This window comes from Uloborus diversus, chromosome 3 (assembly GCF_026930045.1).
Source record: "Uloborus diversus isolate 005 chromosome 3, Udiv.v.3.1, whole genome shotgun sequence".
Lineage (NCBI taxonomy): Eukaryota > Metazoa > Arthropoda > Arachnida > Araneae > Uloboridae > Uloborus > Uloborus diversus.
In genome coordinates, this window is record NC_072733.1 from 72,523,133 (window position 1) to 72,547,043 (window position 23,911).

Genomic DNA, 23,911 nt, shown 5'->3' on the forward strand with positions numbered 1-23,911 from the left:
TTTCTCTTTTGTGACTAAATAAAATTTTGTTTTCGTTTTGAGGTAAAATTTTCCCCTTTTGATTATTATTTGGCGATTTTTCTTTCTTTTTTTTTTTTCAGGATTTTAGTTTGTATTTATGGAGGGTTGCGTTTAATTTTTCGGGAACTTTTGATTTGCCGTTTTCTTTCTTTGAGAATGATTATTTCCACACAAAAAAATTGCAGATATTCCTGTGAGAGGGGGCACCAAATTTTGCCAGGGCCTGGGCATCACTTTGGGCTGAGCGGGCCCCATAGGATACTGGATTTATAATGAAAAGTTCTTTTTTTTTCCTTCTTTGGTTGAAGAGATCCCCCCCCCCATTTGGAACATTTTTGATTGGTAGTGAAAGGCGCCTTTTTGACTCTGGCGCCGTAGTGCGCCTCACGACCTCGCACATAAGGACGGCGCGGCCATGGATCTACTATCTTAATTCACAATGGTTTTTTCGAACTCTTTTAATGTTTCATTTAAATAAAGTTTTTTTTTTTTTTTACAATATCAATTTATCAGTCATTATGACTGTGAAAAAAAAGGAAAGAAGGAGACTGCGAACAAGAAAGTTCACTATGGCAATACTGTCATCAGCCAGTATCTATCTTTTTCCCAGATAATTGTTTTTTTAAATTTTCATATTATTTTGTGTTTCTCCTATACTCAAGATGGAAAGGGATCACATTTGATTAATCCAATTATTTATATATATATATATATATATATATATATTCAATTTCATGCATTTTTTCCTCCCCTGTGACTTTAGAGCCACAGGTGAAAGTATTTTTTCTAAGAATCAACGAAGTCATGACGAATGCAGCACCTCGTATCAAAATGCTTCTCCTTTGAAGATTGTACATATTTCAAGAATTATCATTACTTTTATTTTCGTCTTGATCATTTGCGCATGCTCACAATCAAAGAACTCTATTCACAATTTACAATGCATTTTCCGAACTCTTTTGATATTACATAAAGTCGATTTTTGCAAAGCGAATTTGTCTATCTTCGCAACTGCGTGAAAAAGAAATGAGACTGCGAACACGGAAAGTTGAGTGTGGTAATACAGCCATCAGCAATTAATTTAGTATCTCACAACCTTTTTTCTCCGATCAATGTTTTTGGAATTTTCATATTATTTTGTTTTCCTCCAATACTCAAGGTGGAACAGAATCATATTTGATTCATTCAATTTCATGTATAAAGTGATGCTTTTCCGCCAGATAGCTATTTAAAACCCCAAGTGGAAGTATTTTTTCAAAGAATCAAGAAAGCAATGACGCCTGCAGCACTTCATATCAAAATAATTCTCGATAGTACAAGAAGTATCATTAGTTGAACTTTCGTCTTGATCATTTGCACATGCTCACAATCGAAGAACTTTATTCACAACTTACAATGCATTTTCCGAACTCTTTTGATGTTACATAAAGTTTATTTTTGCAATGCGAATTTGTCAATCATCGTGACTGCATGAAAAAGAAATGAGACTGCGAACATGAAAGCTCAGTACGGTGATACTGTCATCAGCAAGTATGATTTAGTACATCAACAGGGGCGGATCCAGAAATTTTTGTAAGGGGGGTCAAGTTTCAATGGATATCGTTATTATTCCTACGTAAAAAAGTAGCAGTTAATCAGGGTTGCCTATCATTCCATGCAGGAGAGCGTACCGCCTCATATGCTACGGAGTACTCCCCCCCCCCAAGTCAAAACCCATTCAAATTACCTCCCCTCCCCCTAAATTTTCAATGCCACAGCCTGAGCCATGGATCATATTCCCTCAAACGTTCATCAAAAGTCACATTTCTTTCAGCAGATATGCTGGTCATGTCACCATAAGCTTTGATTATATGAGATAACATCTATAAATAGTAGGAAAAGGCACACATGACACGCACAACATGTGGTTTGAGGGGGAGGAGAACTGGGAAAAAAAGTTAAGCTCATTAGAGAAATTTGCGCTTTTGAAAATGAACAAAGAAATCAAAATAGCAATACCTCAGTAAACAAATCCAGTCAATTCTTTGAATTATGACGCGCTAAAAAGAACTACCTTACAGAACCGAGCAAAAAAAAAAAAAAAAATGTTGACATTGATTCCATGTACTATTTTTTCGGATGTAAAAAATTGAAGTTTAATAATAATCATAATGACATTCTTCTCACAGGGGGTGAGCTGACCCTTTGACCCTTACTTGAATTTCAGCATGAATTTCTATTTTAGTCACCCCTGAAAGAATTTTTAATACTGCATTCAGGTACATACAAGTTAATTATTGCGTTGTTTTTTGCGGCTGGATGTGCGTAAGTATCTCTCATAAGTTATAACTCAAAAATGGTAACCTGTAGAAGGTTAAAATTTCGTATGTGGGGTCTGCGTACGTTCCAGTTGTGCTATTTCCTTTTTGTTTTCAATCGGGTGTTCTAAAAGGCCTATTTACTCATTTTTTGTGGCTATCAATTACTTATTTCAATGCAAAACTTTATTGCATCTGAGACTGATCATTTGGGGATACATTGCTGAATCGGAGACCTACTTGGAAACAAATATGAGATGGCGAAACCGATTTTTGTGATTTTGTTATAGATTCCCGTTGACCCGACGGTAATTTTAAATTTTTCGATTTTTTTTTTTTGCCATCGGCCATCTTTGAACAATCGGCCAACAATCGGCATCGGCCAAAAATTGCCATCGGTCGAGCCCTAGTATAAAGTGATGCTTTTTTTCACCCAAATGGCTCTTTAAAACACTAATTGAAAGTATTTTTTCAAAGAATCCAGAAAGCAATGACGCCAGCAGCACTTCATATCAAAAACATTCTCGATATTTCAAGAAGTATCATTAGTTGAACCTTCGTCTTGATCATTTGCGCATGCTCACAGTCAAAGAACTCTATTCACAATTTACAATGCATTTTCCGAAATCTTTTCATGTTACATAAAGTTTATTTTTGCAATCCGAATTTGTCAATCATCGTGACTGCATGAAAAGAAATGAGACTGCGAACAAGAAGGTTCAGTATGGTGATACTGTCACAGTAATTTAGGGCCACAGTACTCTTTTTCCTTGATCTTTTTTTTTTTTTGAATTTTCATATTATTTTGTTTGCCTCCAATACTCAAGATGGAACGATATCAATTCATTTGATTTCATGTATAATTTTTTCTCACCTTTTGCACTTTGTTTCCCCACTTTGGATAAACAAGTCTTCTCGTTTGCGTACAGCAAATGAGACTGGGAACAAGAAAGTTCCTCATAGTGATAATTACTTCGGCACATAAATTGAGTGCCTCACTGTCTCCCCTTTCGAATAATGCTTATTTAATTTTGTGTCTTTTGCAATCTATTCTTTCCTATAATTCTCGAGATTGAACATGATCATACATTTGATTCATTGAATCGATGCATTTTTTTTTTTCTCATATGACAGTTTTGAACTCTAAACGAAAATCTTTTTCGAAAATATTAACAAAACCATGTTCCTTCCCTTTTTTTTAGGAAAATCTTTTTTCTCGTTTCATGATTGATGGCAATCTTTTTACAATAGCGTAGTTGTTGGTACACGTAAATATTTTTCGAGACGCTTTCATGATAGATAACGTTTTTCATTTGTATACTGTGCTACTCATATTGTTTAACGCCACTCTATTTTCATAAGGAGTTTTATTAATTTCCTACTATGTGAACAAAATGTTTAAATAACAGAGAGTGTCAAACTGAAAGAAAAAAACATTCTTTGCCTCAAGATCAAGAAATCAAATTTTTACGATACGGAAATTCCTAAATACCACTTGCTGACTATTTTAAACCACTGTACGTTTTCTTACACTTTATTATTCTTTCGAAGTATATTTAAACCATTAGAGTTCAATTACTTACGTTTTATTATATGCATTGGTGAAATTTGTGAACATATAATTTTTATTCTTTTAACAATACGCTCAATGAACTGAAATTATCTTAAAATGTTGATGAATAGGCACATCGACGAAAGTTTGAATTGAAGTAGGCTTTTATCCAAGAAAAACAACAGTAAAATTCCCAATTTGCATTCAGAGCGTGATAAAGGGCTTTTGTACGCAGTAACATGGCTTTTCTCAGATTTAAATCAAGCGTTGATTCTGCATGCAACTGTCAAAAACACTAAGCTCTGCAATAATCTGCTTTTAGCATTACTGAGAGGTGTCATTTCATTCTAATTATTTAGTACACGTGTATAAAAAATGAAAACCTTAGTGGGTATTTATCAGTGGCGCACACAAGGGTCCAGGGGGTCAGGACCCCTCCCATAGGTCTTGCTTTTTCCCCCGATTGATTACGATTCTATATTTTGTGCGTGAAATAATTTCAAACAAAGGTAACAATAACTTCTGTTTTAATAAGTGAAAAAATAAAACCCTCATGTTAAGAGATTTTTTAAAATAATGTGCACTTAGCCTATGAGAAGAAGAATGGGGATTATAAATGAATACACAGTAATAACTATGTTTTTAGTTTTGTGATTACAAATTGAAATGAGATCCTTTGAACTTGAATTCATTTTTTAATTATGAGAAAAATAAAAGCGTAAATTATTTAACTTCTGGTTATTTCTTTACTTAATGCTAATATTTATTCATTAGCTTATTTTTTACTGTTTTTTGTTCTCGGGAATCGATAAAATCAAGTCAATATGTTTGACGGCGTAATAATGGAATGAGACTTTCGACCTTGGACCCTCCCTTTAAAAAATTCCTGTGCGCCACTGGTAATATGGTATCCTTCTGATCACTAAAAAGACAACAGCATTTTTTTTCTCTTCCTGTTTTCTATCGTGCCAACATGCAGATTCGTCAGTTTCTTTCTTTCCTCTTTTGATGCGCAGAAAATTCATAGACAAAACAAAAGCATAATTTTCTAATTAAAAACTGCACAGAAAATCCTTGTACAGGGCGTGAGTGTTTTCGAAAGATTTACTCTTTATGCTTTTTTTATTAATTGTAACATTCATCAAACTAGCAATCAGCAAACCTAACTACACAACTACCAAATGTTTTTATTTTATGCTCACACCGACATCTGCAGAAATGACATCCACAGAAATTCTTCGACATTTTTCTATGATTGTTTTGCTTTTCTTTTCAAGAATAGTTTCAGAAATTTCTGTAAAAAGCAAAGCAATCTTTTATCGATAAAGTTATAAAGATCATCAGTGTTCCGTTCGCCCCCTCCCCCTCAATTATATATTGAAAAATACATAAATGAATGAACTGAACGAATAAATATAAAACAAATAAAAAAAAATGAAGATTATGCCGCCCATGAATTGCAAAACAAATACAGAATTCGATTCAAAGAGTAAATGTAAAGAATTGTCCCACGATTCCAAAGTTTTCAAGTAAAAGTGAGAAGGGTGGTAGAATAGAATAGGAGAATTGGATTCTTTTTTCTTCACCCTCATACTCGTCAGTTCTTTCCGCTACGCCGATCTGTTGTCGTGGTGGGAAACAGGCCGGAGGGGGGGGGGACATGTTTTGGAACTAGCTCTCTGCCCTCGTCCGACCGCAAAAGGAGTACCGATGGGGACAGCTTAGATTTACGACTGTCCTTTCAACAACTCAATGATTGACGTTGTCCATCATGAAATCTGACCAATTAGCAGTGCAAAAAAAATCGAGTTAGACCCTCCCAGATACACCCCTTGTGTTGCCACAGATTTCGTGTTTTCGTCGAGTCTGATTTTACGGAGAGGTTTAGAAGAGCCTTAACAATGTTCTTCCAAGGACCTTTCACTTTTGGAAACACTACTGATAAGCCACTGCTGAATTCCCAGAATCACTTCCTTGCTCCTTGCCTCAGGCTTCCCATCGCCCTTTATTTAATAATGGAGAGCTGTAGCGAAGAATACTGGCTGTCATCCTTCCTCCTTATCGCTTCATGACAAGGGAAGTGTTTCTTTGTCCAATTGACATGTATGTTAAGAAAACTCTACTTCTCTTCCAGCCAGATAAACGTTAAGTTAGCCCTGCATTTTATAATCTTTCAATCAAATTCATATTTTTAATAGTGCTTTTCCATTTTGAATTAGAATTAAGTAGATGCAATGGAGCGCCACAAATCCACCGACCTAAATCCCGCCAACGTCCAAAATCCGCGCCATTTTTTTTCCGTTTTTTTTTCTCCTGCGCTGCGAATTTAATCCTTTTTTTTTCTTAAATTTTATTTCAGTTTAAATTAATCAGAATCACGATTATTTGCTGAAACAGCTGTTTTAGCGGATAATATGCTCTGTTTTATTATTATGCTTTATACGCACGCCGATAATTTTTTTATCTGAAAAATACGTTTGTATTTTTGCTAAGTTTTCTTCATATTGTGTACTACTCAAAAAATAATAAGAAATATCGAAAACTGAAAGCAGATGCTAAAAGATTGCTGCAGATTAACAGCAAAACGCTAATATTTCGCGTGACACGTGGCATCAAAGAAACGCAAAAATATGACAAAAATAAAAAGAATTCAGCATGTAAAAGTCAAATGTGGATGATTTTTGACATTTAAAATGAAAACAAATGACTTTTAATTATTGAAAATAAATACTAAGTGCTTTGAAACTGGTGCTGTTTATTGGTTTTTGTTTCCTTATGGTGGTGGTTACTCCAAGAGCAATTACTACTTTTGAATTTAAAAGTCGGAACTGATGTGATATACCCCACCCTTGGCGACTTTTTCCTGTTGGCGCCAAGAAAGCGTCGCCAAGAAAACGATGTATGACGACATATGTCATACATCGTTCTTAGCGATGCTTTTTTAGCGCCAACAGGAAAAAATCAGATAAAAAAACATGATCAAAGCACTTCAGAACACAATATATATAAAAACAACATAAAAGCACAACAAAAAACATCACGAATATATGCTTCAAAAATGTACAGGGCCGGGGTTTTTTGTAAACATATTAAAATACAATGAAATAAATTATTGTATTAATTACAAGTCGAAATTAATGCATTAATTGTTTTTTCATCATTTCTCCGGGATACGAGCCCTCGGTCTCATAGTACTTTCGTAATGAGACCTCGGCTCGCCGGCCCTGCCTCGGTCTCATTACGAAAGTACTATGAGACCTCTGGCTCGCCAGGACCTCGCTCCGCTCGGTCCGTTATCCCTCCGACTGTTAATATACATTACAGTTGGAGTATGGTCACAATTATGTATATTTATGTATATTATGCATATTCATGAGTATGTACACCCAAGGGTGGCTCCTTCCGTTCAGTGTACAATAATGACACAGTTTTAAGTGTGAAATATGCACCATTACTGTGCAGATTTATTAATAAAATTCAGCATTTTTAAGAGTACAACCGAAAGAACTTTCAATTGTTAACATAAAATTCAGTACCTAAAGGAGGCACGTTAATGTCTAAATAATTCGTGGCATCGATAAGAATTAACTTTTAGAACAAAATAACCGAACTATTTTTGTAAATTTAATTAACATACAGTAAAAATAAAGTTAAAAGCTACAAGAACCCCTCAAGGATTTGTAAAAAACAAAGAATTTCCGAAGTGAGAATTTTTATGTGAATTCTAAAATAAAGAACTTACCTTTTTATGGTATAAATCCTCAAACTCAGTCCAAAACAAAACATCATCTGACAATGGCGCGTTACAGATACACACCACGTTGGAGTTAACTTTTAATTAACCTTCAAGTTTGAAGAAACTGGCATTTTCTAATGTTTTTACTTCAAAACACAACTACTGAATCTAAACTAACACAAAATAAGCATTCCTGTAAGGTATATTGCACAAAACAACACGTATCTCTCCTGCGTAAAACCAAGAACCCAAGTAAACAAGTTCGAACAAGTTTGCCTTCGCGTTGCCAACCGCAGGTTAGTTTCACCAGGGATGCCATGCTTAAAAATTTATCGCCTCATTGGCGAGAAAAATATTTCAATTTTGTGCAAAAAATCGGGTGTTGCCAAATGGGGGGGGGGGGGGGGGGTATATCACATCTGTACCTAAAAGTCTTAAGTTAGAGCTAGTAACAGCTGAAAGAATTAGTTTTCCGCCCCCTCCCCCTTTTATAGTTCATTCTTTGTTTTCCAATTTAGAAATCAAAACTAGAAATTTTTTTTTTTTAAAAAGCAGAATGTCCAAATTTTCAGATCATAATAATTTGTTTTACTTATGTATATCTGCTTAGAAAACATTATTTAGCCACAAGCAGAAACTTTAACTTTATATATTCATTGTTTAGATATTAGTAAATCAATTGTTTTACATAAACAAGCCATTCTTGCTTAATGAAATTGTTACCAAATGTTTGTGACATCTCAAAGTACTTTGGGGTAACTAATGTAAGTCTAATTCATGTTAAAGTGTGTCGTTGGGGAAAGTTATTATGTACATAATTCATCAAAATCTTAAGAGAAACGTGAGTTAAGCTGTTAGATTTGCATCAATTGCCACTCACATGCTCTCAAAACCAGCCTTCGCAAAACAAAATTTTGTACTGTTTTCTCTCCTTTTTTTCTTTCCTATTTCTTGCAGATGCTAAAAATCCTATGGCTTTTAGTTGCTTTCTTTTTTTAACCCCCCTTTTACCCCCCCCCCTCTTCCCCAATTTTTAGTCCCAATCGCCTCCTTTGAAAATGATTATAAACTATTCAAATGTCCTACGAAGTAATTCATAAATGTTTCAAAGTTTTTTTTGTTGTGACAGTAAGACATTTGAACCCAGGAATAACAGTAATATCCTATGACTATATCCACTGATGCTTTGAAGCTATAATTAGCATGCCTTTTAGTTTCGAAAAAGTGCCCTTTTTTTGAAAAACAGCATCCTGCCCTTTTTTAATCCTGGGGGAAGCTCTGTTACTTAGTTGAATGCCTAAATAATTCCCATTCAATGTAACTGTCTTTAAAGTGATTTTCAAATGAGGCTGAAGTAGATTCTAATTCATGAAGTTCATTTAGAGCATGTTTAACATACAAATTAATTACACAAACCAGACTGGGGAGAAAAAAAAACAGCATGGGAAAAAAATAAACTGAAAAGCTGAAAACATAGTCGCCAGTTAAAAATATTTGGTCGCCAGTGGCGAACGGGCGACCGTGTATCTCGAGCCCTGACCTAAATAATTTCAAAAACTTATCGAGGAACTCGAATAAAGAAAAAAAAAGTGTTTTCTTTTTAGAACGGATGTCGTCGAGTCACATAGATACAAGACCAACACACAAAACGACAAAGAATGAATGGTCATTAGTAGGGATCCAGTTTATTGCCTGCCGAGGCAGAGGGGAAAAGCGAAGAAGCAGCCAAAGACCCTGGGGGAGAAGAGAAAGTGGTCCCTCAAAGTGGGATGTGGGGGGGGGGGCGGGGAAATGGGTGTTGTCTGGTGGAAGGCGTGTTTTTCGAAAATAAGGCTTTACTCCGTGGAGAATATCAATCGAACAAATTGTCTCAGAAACAAACTCAAAATACGTTTTTAAAGAGAAATGTTTAATCTCTTGCGCTCCTTTTTCCGTTTTTCCATATCATTTTTCAAACGTGTGAAAATAGTCGTTTAAAGTTTTAAAATGTTATTAAAAAAATTTCAAAATAACTACAGAAAAAATAAAAAAGAGCATCTCTAGTTCTAAGTCATAGCCATCGTTTAAAACAAACCGCATGAAAATATTCCAGTAATTTCTCGTGTTATGCTTTGAATAGGTAGCAGATTTTCCCGTAGAGAAAGCATTAGCGTCGAAAACCAAGATGGACGGTATAGAAGAGCCTTAAAGCCATGATACAGTTGAGATAACATATTGATACTACATGTCGTTTCCATTAAAAATCATGATTTGTTTCATTTTGCATTTTTCATAAGCTGATAAAGAAATCTATTACAGTGAAACCTGTGTAAGTTGACCACTCACGGTGCAGCACTTTGGCGGTCAACTAAGACAGGTGGTCAACTTATAAAGGGTGGTAATATTTTTTTTTTGTCATTTCTTGCACCATGTATTTATTTTTTGAGGAATTCAACCTTACTCTTTCTGTTCAACCCACTTTCAGTGTTTAACATTATTGAAAGTGAAACAATAATTAAAAATACTATTCAAATAATTTTGTTATTTTTTAATTGTAACCTTTTCCTTGTAACATTGTTGTCCTAGCTATATTAGACACTGTATGTAGGTTTAGGAATTCCATATAGATGCCAGTTAATTTTCTCTGGCTTTCTCCATTTTCAATTAATTTTAATATTTCATACTTTTTATTAATCTCAAGTTCAACGAACTTTCTTTTGAAGCCTTTTTATGTATAAGACAAAGAGTAACAAGCTCAACTCTCCCAGTTCATAAAGGAAAAATTAAAATGTCCTATCTCTTAATTCCTTGCACCAAAAACATGTAACTTTACTCTGTAACTAGGCCCAGATCTATGTACCCGCAGTGCGAGGGGTCCATGTCCATAAAGGGGCTAACGGTCCTAGAAATTGAAGAAAAAATAGAAAAAATAAACAGCACTAAGACTTATGCACTTTACAAATAGACACTGCTGGCCACTAGGGAGGGACCCTACATACTTTGTTGCAGGGGGCCCAAAATATATAGATTCGGGCCAGTTCTTTTTACACAATTCCTGTGTTGCCACAACATATTGCAACTGAAAGAAAAGATTTTGAACTTATCTACTAACACTTATTTTCATTGAACAGAGTACAAAAAGCTATCTCAAATAGAACAACAAATAAAAAACAAGTTTGGAGAATAAAGAACAGCATAAGCTTTATGCTGCTGTTTAGTTAGTAAAATGCTAGTCTGTCATCAAAGCATTAAGAACATTCTTGGAAAGCTATCAAAAAATAATAATAAATAAATAATAAAATAATCTGCTGAAGAAAATTTAAAAAATAAACCATGTGGTCAACTTACAAAGGGATTTTTACAATACTCCAAACCAAATTTGGCATACGTTAGTGGTCAAGCTAGAGAGGTGGTCAAGTTACAGAGGTTTTTTTTTTTTTTTTTTCCATTACATGAGATAGGACAAATTCTGTTCCTGACAAAAGTGGTCAACATAGACAGGTGGTCAACTTACAAGGGTGGTCAACTTTACAGGTTTTACTGTATTTCGCAAATAGGTTCCTGAATCAAAATGACTCTTTTAGGTCCGCCTACAAATTAAAAAATTTTTTAATGATTGATTCTGACAAAGAAGAATTAGTGGACGAATCACAATAATACGGTCCTTTGAATTCGAAACCTGCGAGTTAAATATATTCTGCAACTCTGGGCCTCTGACACCACTAATACTTCTTTAGCAAACAAAAATGCTTTTATTCAAAATATGCTGTGTGTGTTTTGTGTTCTTTTCAATTAACTACATAATAAAATGCAAAAGAAATATCAATTAAAAAACAATAAACAAAATAGTGAAATTAATTCATACTTTTAGGGCCCCCCCCCCTCTTAAAATCTATAACTGATTATAGGTTGTAGAAGAAAATAAGAAAGGATAAAATAATTTACAAAGACTGCAAAAAAAAAAAATCCCTTACATCCCACACTGAACTCACATGGCATCTAATACATGGTAACATGACAGACCTGTGAAATAAAAAAACAGGAAAACTATCGCTTCGCACACTTACCCCATCGTATACAAACCCTGGTCTCCACGACAGTCAGTAAAATTTGCTTTTTAAAAATCGCAGTAATAATTTAATTTTTAGCAAAAATGTATTTTTTGCACCACCAATCGGGTATTTTCACTTATGTATAATTTGTACATTAGAACAGTTGCAAATTACAGTTCTTAAAGCAATTTTTATTGCAAAAGTCAACTGCATGAAATCCTGCGAAGAATTTCATTCTTTTTAAAATCAGTACCATAAGTACTCAAACAAATTTGTGCATTAAAAAATTTAATTTGGCATCAATTTATCTTTTTTAAGAGTTCATTTCTGCTCTTTCCTGTAATTAACACACTTAAAAACTTGAATGCATCGGTTGTAGATGAATATTAGTTTCGTTTCGTTAAAATCAATAAAAGTTTTGAAAATTAAGAAGATTCTCCCAAAAACCAATCAACAGTTGCTAAGTTTATTGCTTCTGAGCCCTATAATATCAGCACATAGAAATTAAAAGGATACTGATTAACAAAATTTACAATTTCCTGCTCATCAGGGCCGGTGGGTGGCGAATGCGGCTCACTTCCTTCTTCTTCTTTATAACAGTCATCATTATATTGATCAACATCAATTTTCCGAAATGCTGATGATGTAGTGTTTTTAGCCATACTTTACGCATACACTAAACTACAACAATTTATAAATTGACACACTTCAACAGCTAGACACTCACCCACAGAAACGACCGATATGCAATACTTCAAAATCGTCACTTTCTGAGTATCTTGTTGCCATACAAAGTAACAGATGAAGTTATTATCCACTGAGCTTTAAGCACTGAGCTCAAGAAGTAGCTGGTGGACTCTATCACATGACGTCAATAAGGGTATCGTTAGACATCACTGACCGGTCTAGGAAGATTGGGCGCCGAGCATTTTGGGCGCCGGGAACTTTGGGCGCCGAGCATATTGTGCCCAGTATTCCCGGATCCTAAAATGCTCGGCGCCCAATGTTTCCGGCGTCCAAAATGCTCGGCGCCCACTGTTCCCGGCGGCGAATTTTGAAATGCTTTCAATGCTTACGTTACGGTAGCTACCGGTTAAATAACCACGTGACAGCTAATGATCACGTGCTGCAATTAACTGCTTAGAATCGTAACCGGTTGATCATAGAACGCTGGGGTTAGTAACCGGTCGCCCGGTGGGGTTCGTCGAACGCAAGCAACGAGCTCAACTGGTAGCTACCAGTTAATCGATCACGTGACATCTAATGATCACGTGCTTCATATTAATACGGTAACCGGTTGATGATAGAACGCAGCGGTTAACAACCGGTTACTCAGTGGTCGACCGGTTAGGATCGCCGAACAAAACCAATTTACAGTACATTGGCTCAGTGAGAAATAAAAACGAGCGCATTCTGTTAAACAGCATGGTAACCTGGATACATTAACGCAACCCCGAGTAAAATGTAAACAGAGCCGCCCCTTTAAATTGTGAGGTAGAAATTGCAATGCGAAATATTGCTTTTAAAGTTTTAGTTCGTTTTAATTTCACGATTTACTGTTTTTTGTGTTTTGAAATATTTCCCTTTTCGTAGGGTTTCTTCTGAATCTTAATTTACGTCTGTATTGTTGTTATGCTTGGAAAATTCTGCTTGCTGTAAACTATAGTGCCTAGAGAGAGTAGTGGCATAAATCCACATCCTAGAGCTTTCGCGAACTGCTTTTCCCTGATTGGCTATCCGCTGGTGAAGTCATCCAGTGACGTTTAACATATAACCGAAAATGTCACTTCCGGGCTGCGGACATTCTGTTTTAAATGTTATCTCTACGAAGAGGAAAGTGAGGTCTATATGTGTGGAATTTGAAAAGGTTTAATCCATTTATGCGGTTTAAAAAGCACTTATTTCAATACCAGGTTAGTTGAAGTATCAAATGCATTCAGTGTTATGTTCATTTTAGGTACAGATTTTATTGGAGAATTAGATAAAGTTTTGTTTACGTTCGCGTAGTGTATCATTGAGCCACATTGCATGTGTTGTTACTGTTATTCACTATTTGAATTAATGAAACTATTTCGATATTAGATGAGTAAAAGTCACCAAAAAATCCGTATTTCACGAAATTTATGGGTTTTTTTTTTTTTTTTTTTTTTTTGGTTTTTCAGAACAATACAAATGTTTGTTTACATTCGTTAAAGTGTAGTGTTGGTGTTAATTCTGCCTCTTTTTTAAAAAAAATTCTGCATATTTAAACTTAGTTATGAAGCTTTTCATGACATTTCATAGTATGTTAAAGCATATGCAATGCGTATATTATAAAATTTTGTTTATAATCACTGATTGAACCACCCTGTTCCACGTTGTGTTGTTACTATTTCTCTCGTGAAACAAATTCATTACACATTTTTCACTTAAAAAAGCTATTCACTTTGAGATTAAGTATACCTTTTTCCCTAATTTTAATGTTTTTTATTTTTTAAACGAGATAATGTTTGTTTATGTTTGTAGTACAGATAACATCCTTCTACGTTATAACGTTTGCTGGTACCGTTTATTCTACTGGTATTAAATTCTTTCTGGAATTTATTCGTCTTTAATTTTATTCTTATGGTTCAAAGTAAGTTTAAATAACAAATGCAAGCTATTGTCTATGTTCACTGAAATACCATATTCGGTGTTGTGACGCATCAATTTTCACTAAGTACACCAGGTTTACCTTACATTAAAATCCATTTGCATTGGTAATCAGTCAGTCAGAGTCAACAAAGTGAACTGCATTTCATTCATTCTATGTACTTCTTTTGTTTTTGAGAGTAAGACAAGTGTTTGCATTTGTTGAACCGATATCTGCCTGTCCTGTGTTATTTCATTTATCACCTTATTTTCTGCTGTGATTTTATAGTATTTTTTAGACATTAATTCCACTACCTCTTGAACAAAGTTAAAGCCTGGGCTCAAAAATCATATGTGTGACTTGTTCATGCTCATAGCATGTAAAATTTTAAATTGAGACATTTAATAAATATCAATAAAGGAAAAGTTGTTGTTGGAGCTACCCATAGTTAATGATACGCAAGAGCAGTACATGGATTCAGAAAGGTTAAAAACCTCAGTTCTAGATTACCTCCTCTTAATTTAATTTAAGAAAACTTTTAATTAGATGGAAGATGTTCACATAAAAGTGTTATTGATACCAGTTTCCAAAAGTTGGCACATATGCTAATAATATTTTCCCCCATGAGCAGCATTAGAAATCACTGGTTGTCCGCTGGTCCAACGCCAGTGAAAACTGTGTCGAACCTAAGCCCTGATTACCGAAGTGGCAAACTAGGCTGTTGCCTAGGACACCCAAAAGCCCTTAACTATTTTGGCTAATTGTTAAAATTGTAAGGACTGATTCCAGAGGAGCCCTGACGACCTAGGCCCCCCCCTATGTCTTAATTAGGGGTCTTGGTCAATGGTCCGACCACCATGGAATAGAGTTGAAGTCCGTGAGACTAAAGTCGGAGCAAACCTATCCTGGCAGCATTGTGAAGCCTACCTAATCATAGCAGTATCTGAATTACGGATGATCATCAATAGTATTTGATGATCATCCGTAATTCAGAAATTTCATATTATTTACAGCTTTAATGTTTTATTTTTAAATTTGCAATAATTTCATTTGATTAAATTTAGGTAATTTTTTCTCAGATGAATTTTTAATTAAGCCAATCATAACTACATTTTGAAGATTTTACGAAAAATCAAAATTTAAGTAAAATGGTTGCAGTTAGGGATGCACCGGATACCCAATAGCTATCCGGCTCATTTTTCTACTCTCCGATATCCGGCTGGTCATACGGTACTGTTGGGGTGGTTATCCGGTGTTGATGTGGGGGTTATCTGGTTTATATAAGTGGGGTTTAATTATAAATTTTCAATTTTTGTTAAACCTTTTGGATTATGTAATAACTTTCCATTTTTTCCTCCATTAATTTCTGCTAAAGCATAATTAGCATATCCATCAATCCTGAGAATTCCAGCAAACTAGTAGTAAACAGTTTTTTGGCCCTCTCAGATTCAATGAGATGACATATGTCTCCAGCTTGGATATTCACTATTCCAGACTGATGAGTTAATAACAAGGACAAAACTGCACTCGATGTGCGTAATAACTAGTTTGTCAGTGTATTGCATGTATTTCTGACTTTGAGGTGATAACTTACTGTTTAACATTACCAATGTTTGTTTTTCACAGAAAAACTATCTTTGTACCAAACGCCACTTCTTTGAGGGTCATGGATCTGGACAAATTCTGGATTTTAGGGAATTCGCCTTAGTTATGAGCCCAGATAGAGTGATTTGTTTGCATAGGCCCAAGTTCAGATGCAATGGGGGTCCAAAGTTGCTAATTTGGTTCCAGAAACTCAATGGTATTTTCTTTGGAATCATTTGTTTTTTAAAACCACTAGTAAACTTTAAATTCAGTACACTCAAACATGTTTTTGTGTAGTGAATGTTGATTGCATGAAAACAATTCTAATAAAATAATTGTCTGCAACTTCATGAGTAGCTGTAAAAAGTTTTTGAAACAAAAACTACTGCTAAATTGTACAAAAAAGACCGCACAAAAGCAAGTTTAAGTGTAAAGTTCTGTTTTGTTTTGTAATTTTTTGCTTCAAAATATTAAAAATGAATTTTTGAATTTCTGGAATGTATTAAATGTGTTTTTCATGAGCCCTTTTTAAGTTCACCCTTTAAATTTGTTAGCTACAATCTGATGTAGGAACACATTTCAAGTTTAACTACATTTGGTGTTTAGTCGACCAGTCATTTTGTTTACGGACTAGTTACTTTTTCTAAGGATTTCTAAACATTGCTATTAGCATTCATTGAATAATTTTTGTTTCATATCTGATTATATGTAAATATTTGATTTTCTATTCTATATTCAACATTTAACAACATAACTGTCAAAAATTAATTACAGTTATTAAAACTTAAAACATTGTGTGCAATTGGTTTTTGTGAGTGGTGGCACTAGCCAGACATTTAAAAATGTACCTCATTTTCATACCGTTTACAAGTTTTTAATACGTCACAAAATATCACAGTGCAGATTTACAAATTGTTATTCAATGTTTCGTGTACAAATTTTCTGAAGTTGAATTCATGGAAAAGTTCTTAATTTTTTTCCAACTTTAGAAAAGCTTTCGTTACAATAATTTTACAATTAGTTCTCTGTTGCAGCATTCTTAATTTATTTTCAATTATTTACAGCTCATAATGATCATTTAATTTTACTTCTGTCATTTTCTGAAGTATTTTTAAAGAAAACAAATTAGCCTAGGTCGAAAGAAATTAAACCTATAATGTTATGTGTATGTATTTTTTATTATTCAGTGTTCTAGAACTTGTACTTATTTTATTTCCTCACATATTGATTTTACCCCCTTTTTCAATCAAAAATACTTAACTGAAAGTAACTGCTTTATGTATGAAATGAAATTGTAAGAGAATGTCTTACATTTTAAAAACCACCAGAAAGAAAGCTTTGTAGTGAAATCTGTCCGACAATCAGTATAAATTCTAGCATGAAATAATTATGATAGACTTATTAAAACAGTGTTTGGAATTTAACTTCAATACACAAATTTATTCCATTTTTTAAACATTTAACTTTTTATCATTAATTTTAAATATTGGCTATATTTCAAATTCCAACCCTATATTTTAGTGTAAATTTCATTGTTTTGATCTGAAATATTGTGCAAATTTTAGACTGTTGAAACTGAGAAGCAAAGGGATGTAAATGGACATTTTCAAGTTTTCAGTAAAAAATGTTTGAAGTTGCCATCATAGGTTTTCATTAACCTTTTACAAGCCCCCTCCAAATTGTTTACACCTACAGCTCTACACATATTTTCCCCCTCATTTTAAAAAAAATCTTGGGCCCCCTTCAGGCTCGAGCCAACAGGTGTCCTTTCTCCACCCCCCTGCTACTATCTTTTGCCCCAAAACAGAGGAGAGGTTCACCTACCTTTTGTCCCAGTTATCTCTAAGTTAATTTTGGCACCTGCATCCCTTTGTTTCTCACTGCCTCAATTGCAAATTTCAGGTCAGTGGGTTTGAGAATAGACTGTGTACATTACAAGACATATTTTTTATTTATATTTTTAAAATGCACTGTATGATATAATTATTATTATTATTTTTTTTTTTTCAGATTTTCTTGAATGAAAATAGTGAAATAGTTTAAATATCCCTACTGTTACCTTTTTTGGAAGATTGGCAAAACTTTTCAGATAAAAATTTTAGGTACAGATTCCGAATTCTTAAAATATCTTTGGAATCAGTAGCATTCGTTATTTGTTACATTTACAAAACAGCTGATTTTTATCTGTATCATTCACAACAACTGCATCACCATGGTTTTAAATTTCTAAAATCTTAGTTCCATACTATGATTTTTTTCTTCAAGTTACTTGATATGTATGTAGTTAGATTTATTAACAGAAAATAAACCTTGTCTTTTTTGTTTCCCATATTTCTACAATTCTTATCATCATAATGTCTTATGTATAAATTTCTGGTACTTCCTATAAATGTGAATATATTCGTTCCTTTTACAGATGGCATTGTTAAATGGTTTGATTTGTCACACCTGAATTCAGAATAATACGCAGCTACATTTGATGTATTGCAGTTTCATGGTTATGAGGAGCCCTTTTCTTCAATGCAAAAGAAGTGAGCTTATCGATGACATTTGGCAGAACACAGAATGTTGACACACAAAAAAAAAAAAAAAAAAATGCAATAAATGCAGCGGCTTACCGCAATGCAAATTTATAAGTCTTTGTCATCTTTTAAGGGATTCCAGAAAATCATTGGCACCTGGTGCACTACAAAGGTCAAAAGAAGTGAGGAGGCTTCGGTGCCTCCAAAGCTAAATTTGGCTTACATTATTAGTTTTTAACATTACTGGTTAAAAGGCCTCTATATATATGGAACATAGCATAACCATTGTAAACTGCCCATTTCCAATTAAAAAGTTCTATTCTTATGAAATATGAGAAAAGTCTATTTATTTGTAAATTTTGTTTTCATGAAATAAATTAATCCACCCTGTAAAAATCACTTTTCAATCTATCATTAATATTTATCTTTTGAAGTAAGGGAGCAGTTTTCCCTCCTGCACGAGAAGCCTATGCTGAAAACTTAACTATATTGGAAGCTGGTAAACTATTCGGGGAAATATTCCCTTTATTCTTCCTACATTAACAATGTACAGTAAAACTTGTAAGTTGACCACCTGTCTAAGTTGACCGCCAAAGTACTGCACCGCGAGTGGTCAACTTACACAGGTTTCACTGTATCTCCATCTGCTGCATTGCATTAAATTACTCAAATTGTGTAAACATTCATGATAATAAAAAAATATTAAATCAACACATTTAAAAATTAATGAAACAGTACTGAAGAAATTTTTTTTAAGTCCATCCCATTTAGTTTTGTTTTTTAAAAGTTTCTGCCGAAAAACTTATGCTTAAATAATCCACTTTAAGAATAACTACATTTCCAAGAAATGAATATTTGTTATTTCTCTGACATTTCTTGAATTAAATACCCATTAAAAAGAAAAGCAAGACAAATATATACTTTTAAAAAGATTTATTCTTTTGAATGTTAGATATTTTTTTTACATACATTCATAATATGTACCAATCCAACAATCAATACAAACACCTTAAGCTGTAAGCAAATATCAGTTCATATGAAAAACGTATTGCTAGGCTAATGACTCCAGACACTCCAGTTTTGATGACCATAGTTCGAGTCTTGGAAACCCTGGAAAATCACTGAAAAAGAATTAACGAATTTTTTTCAGACCTGGAAAAGTCATGGAAAAATGTCCTAGACAAAGAGAAAGTAATATTAACTAAAGCAGCATTAGAAATCTTAAGTGATTTAACAGAATAGCACACAAAAGCTATTAAAAGTGGAAAATTCAATGATCCCTAAATCAAATCTGAACTTTGAAATCTCATTGCATTCACTTATGTCGCAGCCGCTTGCCTTTTTTTTGCGATGTGATGTTACTGCTTGGGCATCACTTATTTTGAATTCACTGTCATTTTCAACACCTCTTATGATTCATATTCCGTAGTAGCGAAATTTCTCGTTCTTAGTTTTGCCACGCCCACTCAAAAAAAGTGATTTAATTGCATCCGAGTTCGATTCCATCACTCGTAAGAACTTTATTATTAAATTTATCAGAGTTTATCTTAATTTGTTGAAGGTTTTAGAAAATAAAGATCTTTAGTCAGGCAATAGAATACAGAAAAAGAGGAATTCTTATACTCTAAAACAGTAGTGCCCAACATATGGCCCTCAAAATTAATCCATGCTACCCACTGCTACGTTCAATGTCAGGAATCAAACATGTTTTGAAATTTCTGAACTTATTAATCAATATGCATTTGAAAATGTTCAAATAAGTAAACAAAACAAGTATACTTTTGAATCAGAAGATTGATTCATTACTGAATTTTTTTTCAAAAAAAGATTTGGTTCAGAAACATAAAAAACTAAACTATGTGGCTTTACTTTAAAGAACCAAAATACTATCAAGTTATGTGGATGATTAAATGCACTGTTGACACTAAGGCAACTTTTGAGGCAAATTTATTGAAACTTAGTGATGACTCATTCAATCTTTGTCTCATTCATTATCATTCTGCTAGTTTACAAAAAAACATCAGAAATTTAAGCATCATACTCGTTTTACTGCATTTGTACTTCACTTAAATTTATATGATGAAGACAAATAAGAATAGTCAGGTTTTTTAAGTGTACAATTATAATTTTTCCATTATGAGTAAGTGCTTCTATGAGGCTGTGGCATTCATGTAGACGTTTTGCTAATGCTCATTTCCAAAAATTAACAAATTTGAGATTAAATAGTGCTATTCTCTTCATATAACAAGGTCATGAAAATTTTCATTGAAGTCATGAACAAGTCATGTAATTTTTTCATCTAAATAGAGTATGAACACTGGATGACCTAGGAAAAAATGCTGCACACAAATCCTTTTTGAGTATGAAAGGTTTAAAACAGAGGTTTGCCACTCCATTCTGTGAGAAAAACTGTTTTCTCTACTGCATTAAACAATAAGTAGGCAGATTGTAGTATAGAACATTAATAATCCCATCACAGAAAAATAAATAAAAAAAGGTGAAGTAAAAAAGAAATAATTAAAGCTGAAGTAATAATGTGGTGACAAAACATTTATATTTAAATTTAAAAAAAAATTATCTTTAACATAAAATACGCAAAAGTTTAGCAGAACAATAGTTATGACTAATCTGATGTTTTCTAAATAAAATTTACATAAAATATGAATGACAGTTTACCATGAAATAATTTGTGTCTTTATGATAGATATTCGTTAAGTCATTTAAATTAATTCTTTCATTAAAAAAGGAATGAAGCTGTGGCATGGCAAGCGTACCTAGGACAGGGTGTAATTTTTAAAGAACAAATGTAGCTCTGTAATCATTAGGACAAAATTTAATGTGTAAATAGTCTGCATTCCATTTAATACATGAAACTTTCCTAACATCTTTTCTACTCTCCTCGTCTGCCATGTTTTACATTTGATATTCATCGCTTTTTACTTTTGTCTGAAATGTGTATATTTCTTAGTATTATTTAATTTAATTACTGAATGCGCTATTTATTGTGTGGTCAACAAAAGAAATTAGACAGAACAGAGAATGTTTTTGGATGGGGAAAAAAGTTTTTTCTCACACGTTGATGGCGAAATATATATATATATATAATTTTTTTTTGTATCAACAATTCTTACTTATTCATTTCTAATTTATTCAAAAATTTTCTCAGCAAGAATCTTTGCGAAAACCGATGAATATTATTTGATTGTCCCGGGAAATTATTTGATTAAGTGGGGATGGTTAACATTGTGTTAATGGGGAAATATTTTTGTTCTGGGAAGTTTTTATTTGTTATCCCATTAAACGTGGCTGACAGTATTTCAATTTTTTGAATGAAGTTATTTTTTCGGTTTCCTCACGTGATAGTTCTTGTGCAGGATACATATTTATGATTACTTAGTAGTAATGTATATAAAAGGTAATAAATATGTCAGGTTCTTGAATGATCCAACAGACTAATTAAATATATTTTTAATTCTTACTGTCTAAAATTATTTAAATGATTATGCATAGATATTAACATAACAAAACTGAATTATACCTTATATTTCTGGTCCAATTTTATCCTGCTTCTCATCTTTTGAGAATCTGAGCCATCACGCCCACTGAAGTGATTGCGAACATGAACAAAAAAATTCAGGGTTCTAAAAGAAAAAAGGAATATATCAAAAGATGTACATAAACACAACTAAGTAGATAAAATGTTCTCATCAAAATATTCAAAAATCATCAGATTTATAAGTAAATAACACATTTCAATTAAGCAATTTTCAGCATATATTCTTAGAAATCATGTTTGAATGATATTGAAAAATGAGTGTCGGCTAAAAGCAAGCACTGAAGGTATTACACACCTAAACAAAATACTTGGAATTTAGATAGTAAAAGTCACAGTGTAGAACAGCTCTAAGACCAAAACTTCTCCTAGACTACCCTGGAATTCCATTGTTTTCTGATGCAAAATGCAGATTTGCCCTTTCTCTTACCTTGCCTCCTTTGGGTATTGTCACGATCATATAACTTTCTTGAAGAAAAATATTTTTTACAAAAATTTGTTGCTTTTGACAACATAGTTTTAAAGTTTAAACTATGTCTAGAAAATCTTTGCATCACAGCTCAAAATGTTCTGTTTGAAATGCTTTAGACATTTAGACAAATTTTTTTTAAATGTAAAGCTATAAATAAAATTTTAAGAAAAAATTAATAAAAGCAGAAAATAACACCAACACTACATAGCAAATGACATTATAGGTGGATATAGGTTCAACAAATGTGGACAAACGTCTAAATCTGAAGAACAAAAAACGGTACATGGAATGTATGAAATACATATATGTATTTTGTAACTTTAGTTTAAATCTTTTACCTATGCAAATGGTTTGTAATCCAAGAACAACCTGCAGTGATTAGTGAACAGTGAAAATCACAACATGGAACATGGGTGGTTAACTGAACCTAGACTATACTTCATAATTATTGCATTCCTCGCTCTAACTTACTTTGAACCAAAATAATAAAACTTTAGGCTAATAAGTTCTAGGAAGAAATTAATATCTGCAGAATAAACAGAATCGTCAAACGATATAACGTATGCTATTGGTACGACGAATTGTAAACAAGCATTCATTTTATTTTCAAAAAAAGGAAAAAAACACATAAAATTAAAGAAATGCCGCTTATTTGGTGACTTTAACTCATTTAATCTCAATGTAACTTGTTTTTGATGAGAGAAAAATGTGTAACGCATTTGTTTAGAGTTTAAAATAGTAGCAACACAACGTAGAAAAGGGTGGTTCATTCAGTGATTATAAACAAAATTTTATGATATACGCCTTGCATATAATGCTTTAACAGACTATAAAATGTCATAAAAAGCTTCCTAACTGAGTTGAAATAAGCAGAATTTTTTTAACAAGAGGCAAAATTAACAACAACACTTCACCTCAACGAATGTAAACAAACATTTATGTTATTCTGAAAAATCGAAGAAAAAACCAATAAATTTCATGAAATACGGATTTTTTGGTGACTTTTACTCATCTAATATGAAAATAGTTTCATCAATTCAAGTAGTTTTCGATGGAAGGAAAATGTACGACTATATAATAACACCACTTGCAGAATGGTGGCTCAATGGTTCACTACGCGAACGTAAACAAAACTTTATCTATCTCTCAAATAAAATCTGTATTTAAAATGAACATAAGACTGATTGCATTTGATGCTTCGACTTACCTGGTATTGAAATAAGTGCTTTTGAAACCGAAGAAATAGATAAAACCTTTCCTAATTTCCCAAATATTATACCTCACTCAGCATCTTCGTAGGATTAACATGGTAAAGTAGAGCTGGCATGTAAGGGAGTGACGTCACACGCATACACTTCATTTCCGGTTAAACGGTAGACGTCACGCCAGCATGGTAGCCAATCAGGGAAAAGCCCTTCGCGAAAGCTCTAGGATGTGGATTTATGCAGAGTAGTGTGCCGATCGACGGGGAAAAAGTGAGGTCAGATCTGAGGAAAAACCAGATGGCGCTGCGCTCGAGGTGTACGTTATGC

General features: G+C 33.4%; 1 protein-coding gene and 2 long non-coding RNA genes across 4 annotated transcripts in view; 1 reads left to right on the forward strand and 2 right to left on the reverse strand.

Annotated features, from left to right (window-relative positions):
• Nucleotides 1-12,344, reverse strand: part of LOC129219452 (actin-related protein 2/3 complex subunit 5-B-like) — a 74,622-nt gene extending 62,278 nt beyond the window's left edge. Inside the window, exon 1 of the mRNA XM_054853846.1 lies at nucleotides 12,154-12,344. Within this exon, the coding sequence (XP_054709821.1) occupies nucleotides 12,154-12,299 (146 nt within the window). The 5' untranslated portion in view covers nucleotides 12,300-12,344. The remainder of the gene's footprint in view (nucleotides 1-12,153) is intronic.
• A 1,075-nt stretch (nucleotides 12,345-13,419) lies between these two features.
• On the forward strand, nucleotides 13,420-18,345 carry LOC129219241 (uncharacterized). Of its 2 annotated transcripts, none has more exons than XR_008580383.1 (3): nucleotides 13,420-13,550; nucleotides 15,875-16,049; nucleotides 17,843-18,345. It is a non-coding gene; the product is annotated as an uncharacterized LOC129219241 (long non-coding RNA). The 2 variants fall into 2 exon arrangements; XR_008580384.1 differs by having other exon boundaries at nucleotides 18,249-18,302.
• Nucleotides 18,346-19,342: 997 nt separating this feature from the next.
• LOC129218702 (uncharacterized) lies at nucleotides 19,343-23,704 on the reverse strand. The gene is made up of 3 exons (XR_008580365.1): nucleotides 23,587-23,704; nucleotides 21,893-21,995; nucleotides 19,343-19,475 (listed from the first exon to the last, which is right to left on the reverse strand). It is a non-coding gene; the product is annotated as an uncharacterized LOC129218702 (long non-coding RNA).
• Nucleotides 23,705-23,911: the final 207 nt, after the last annotated feature.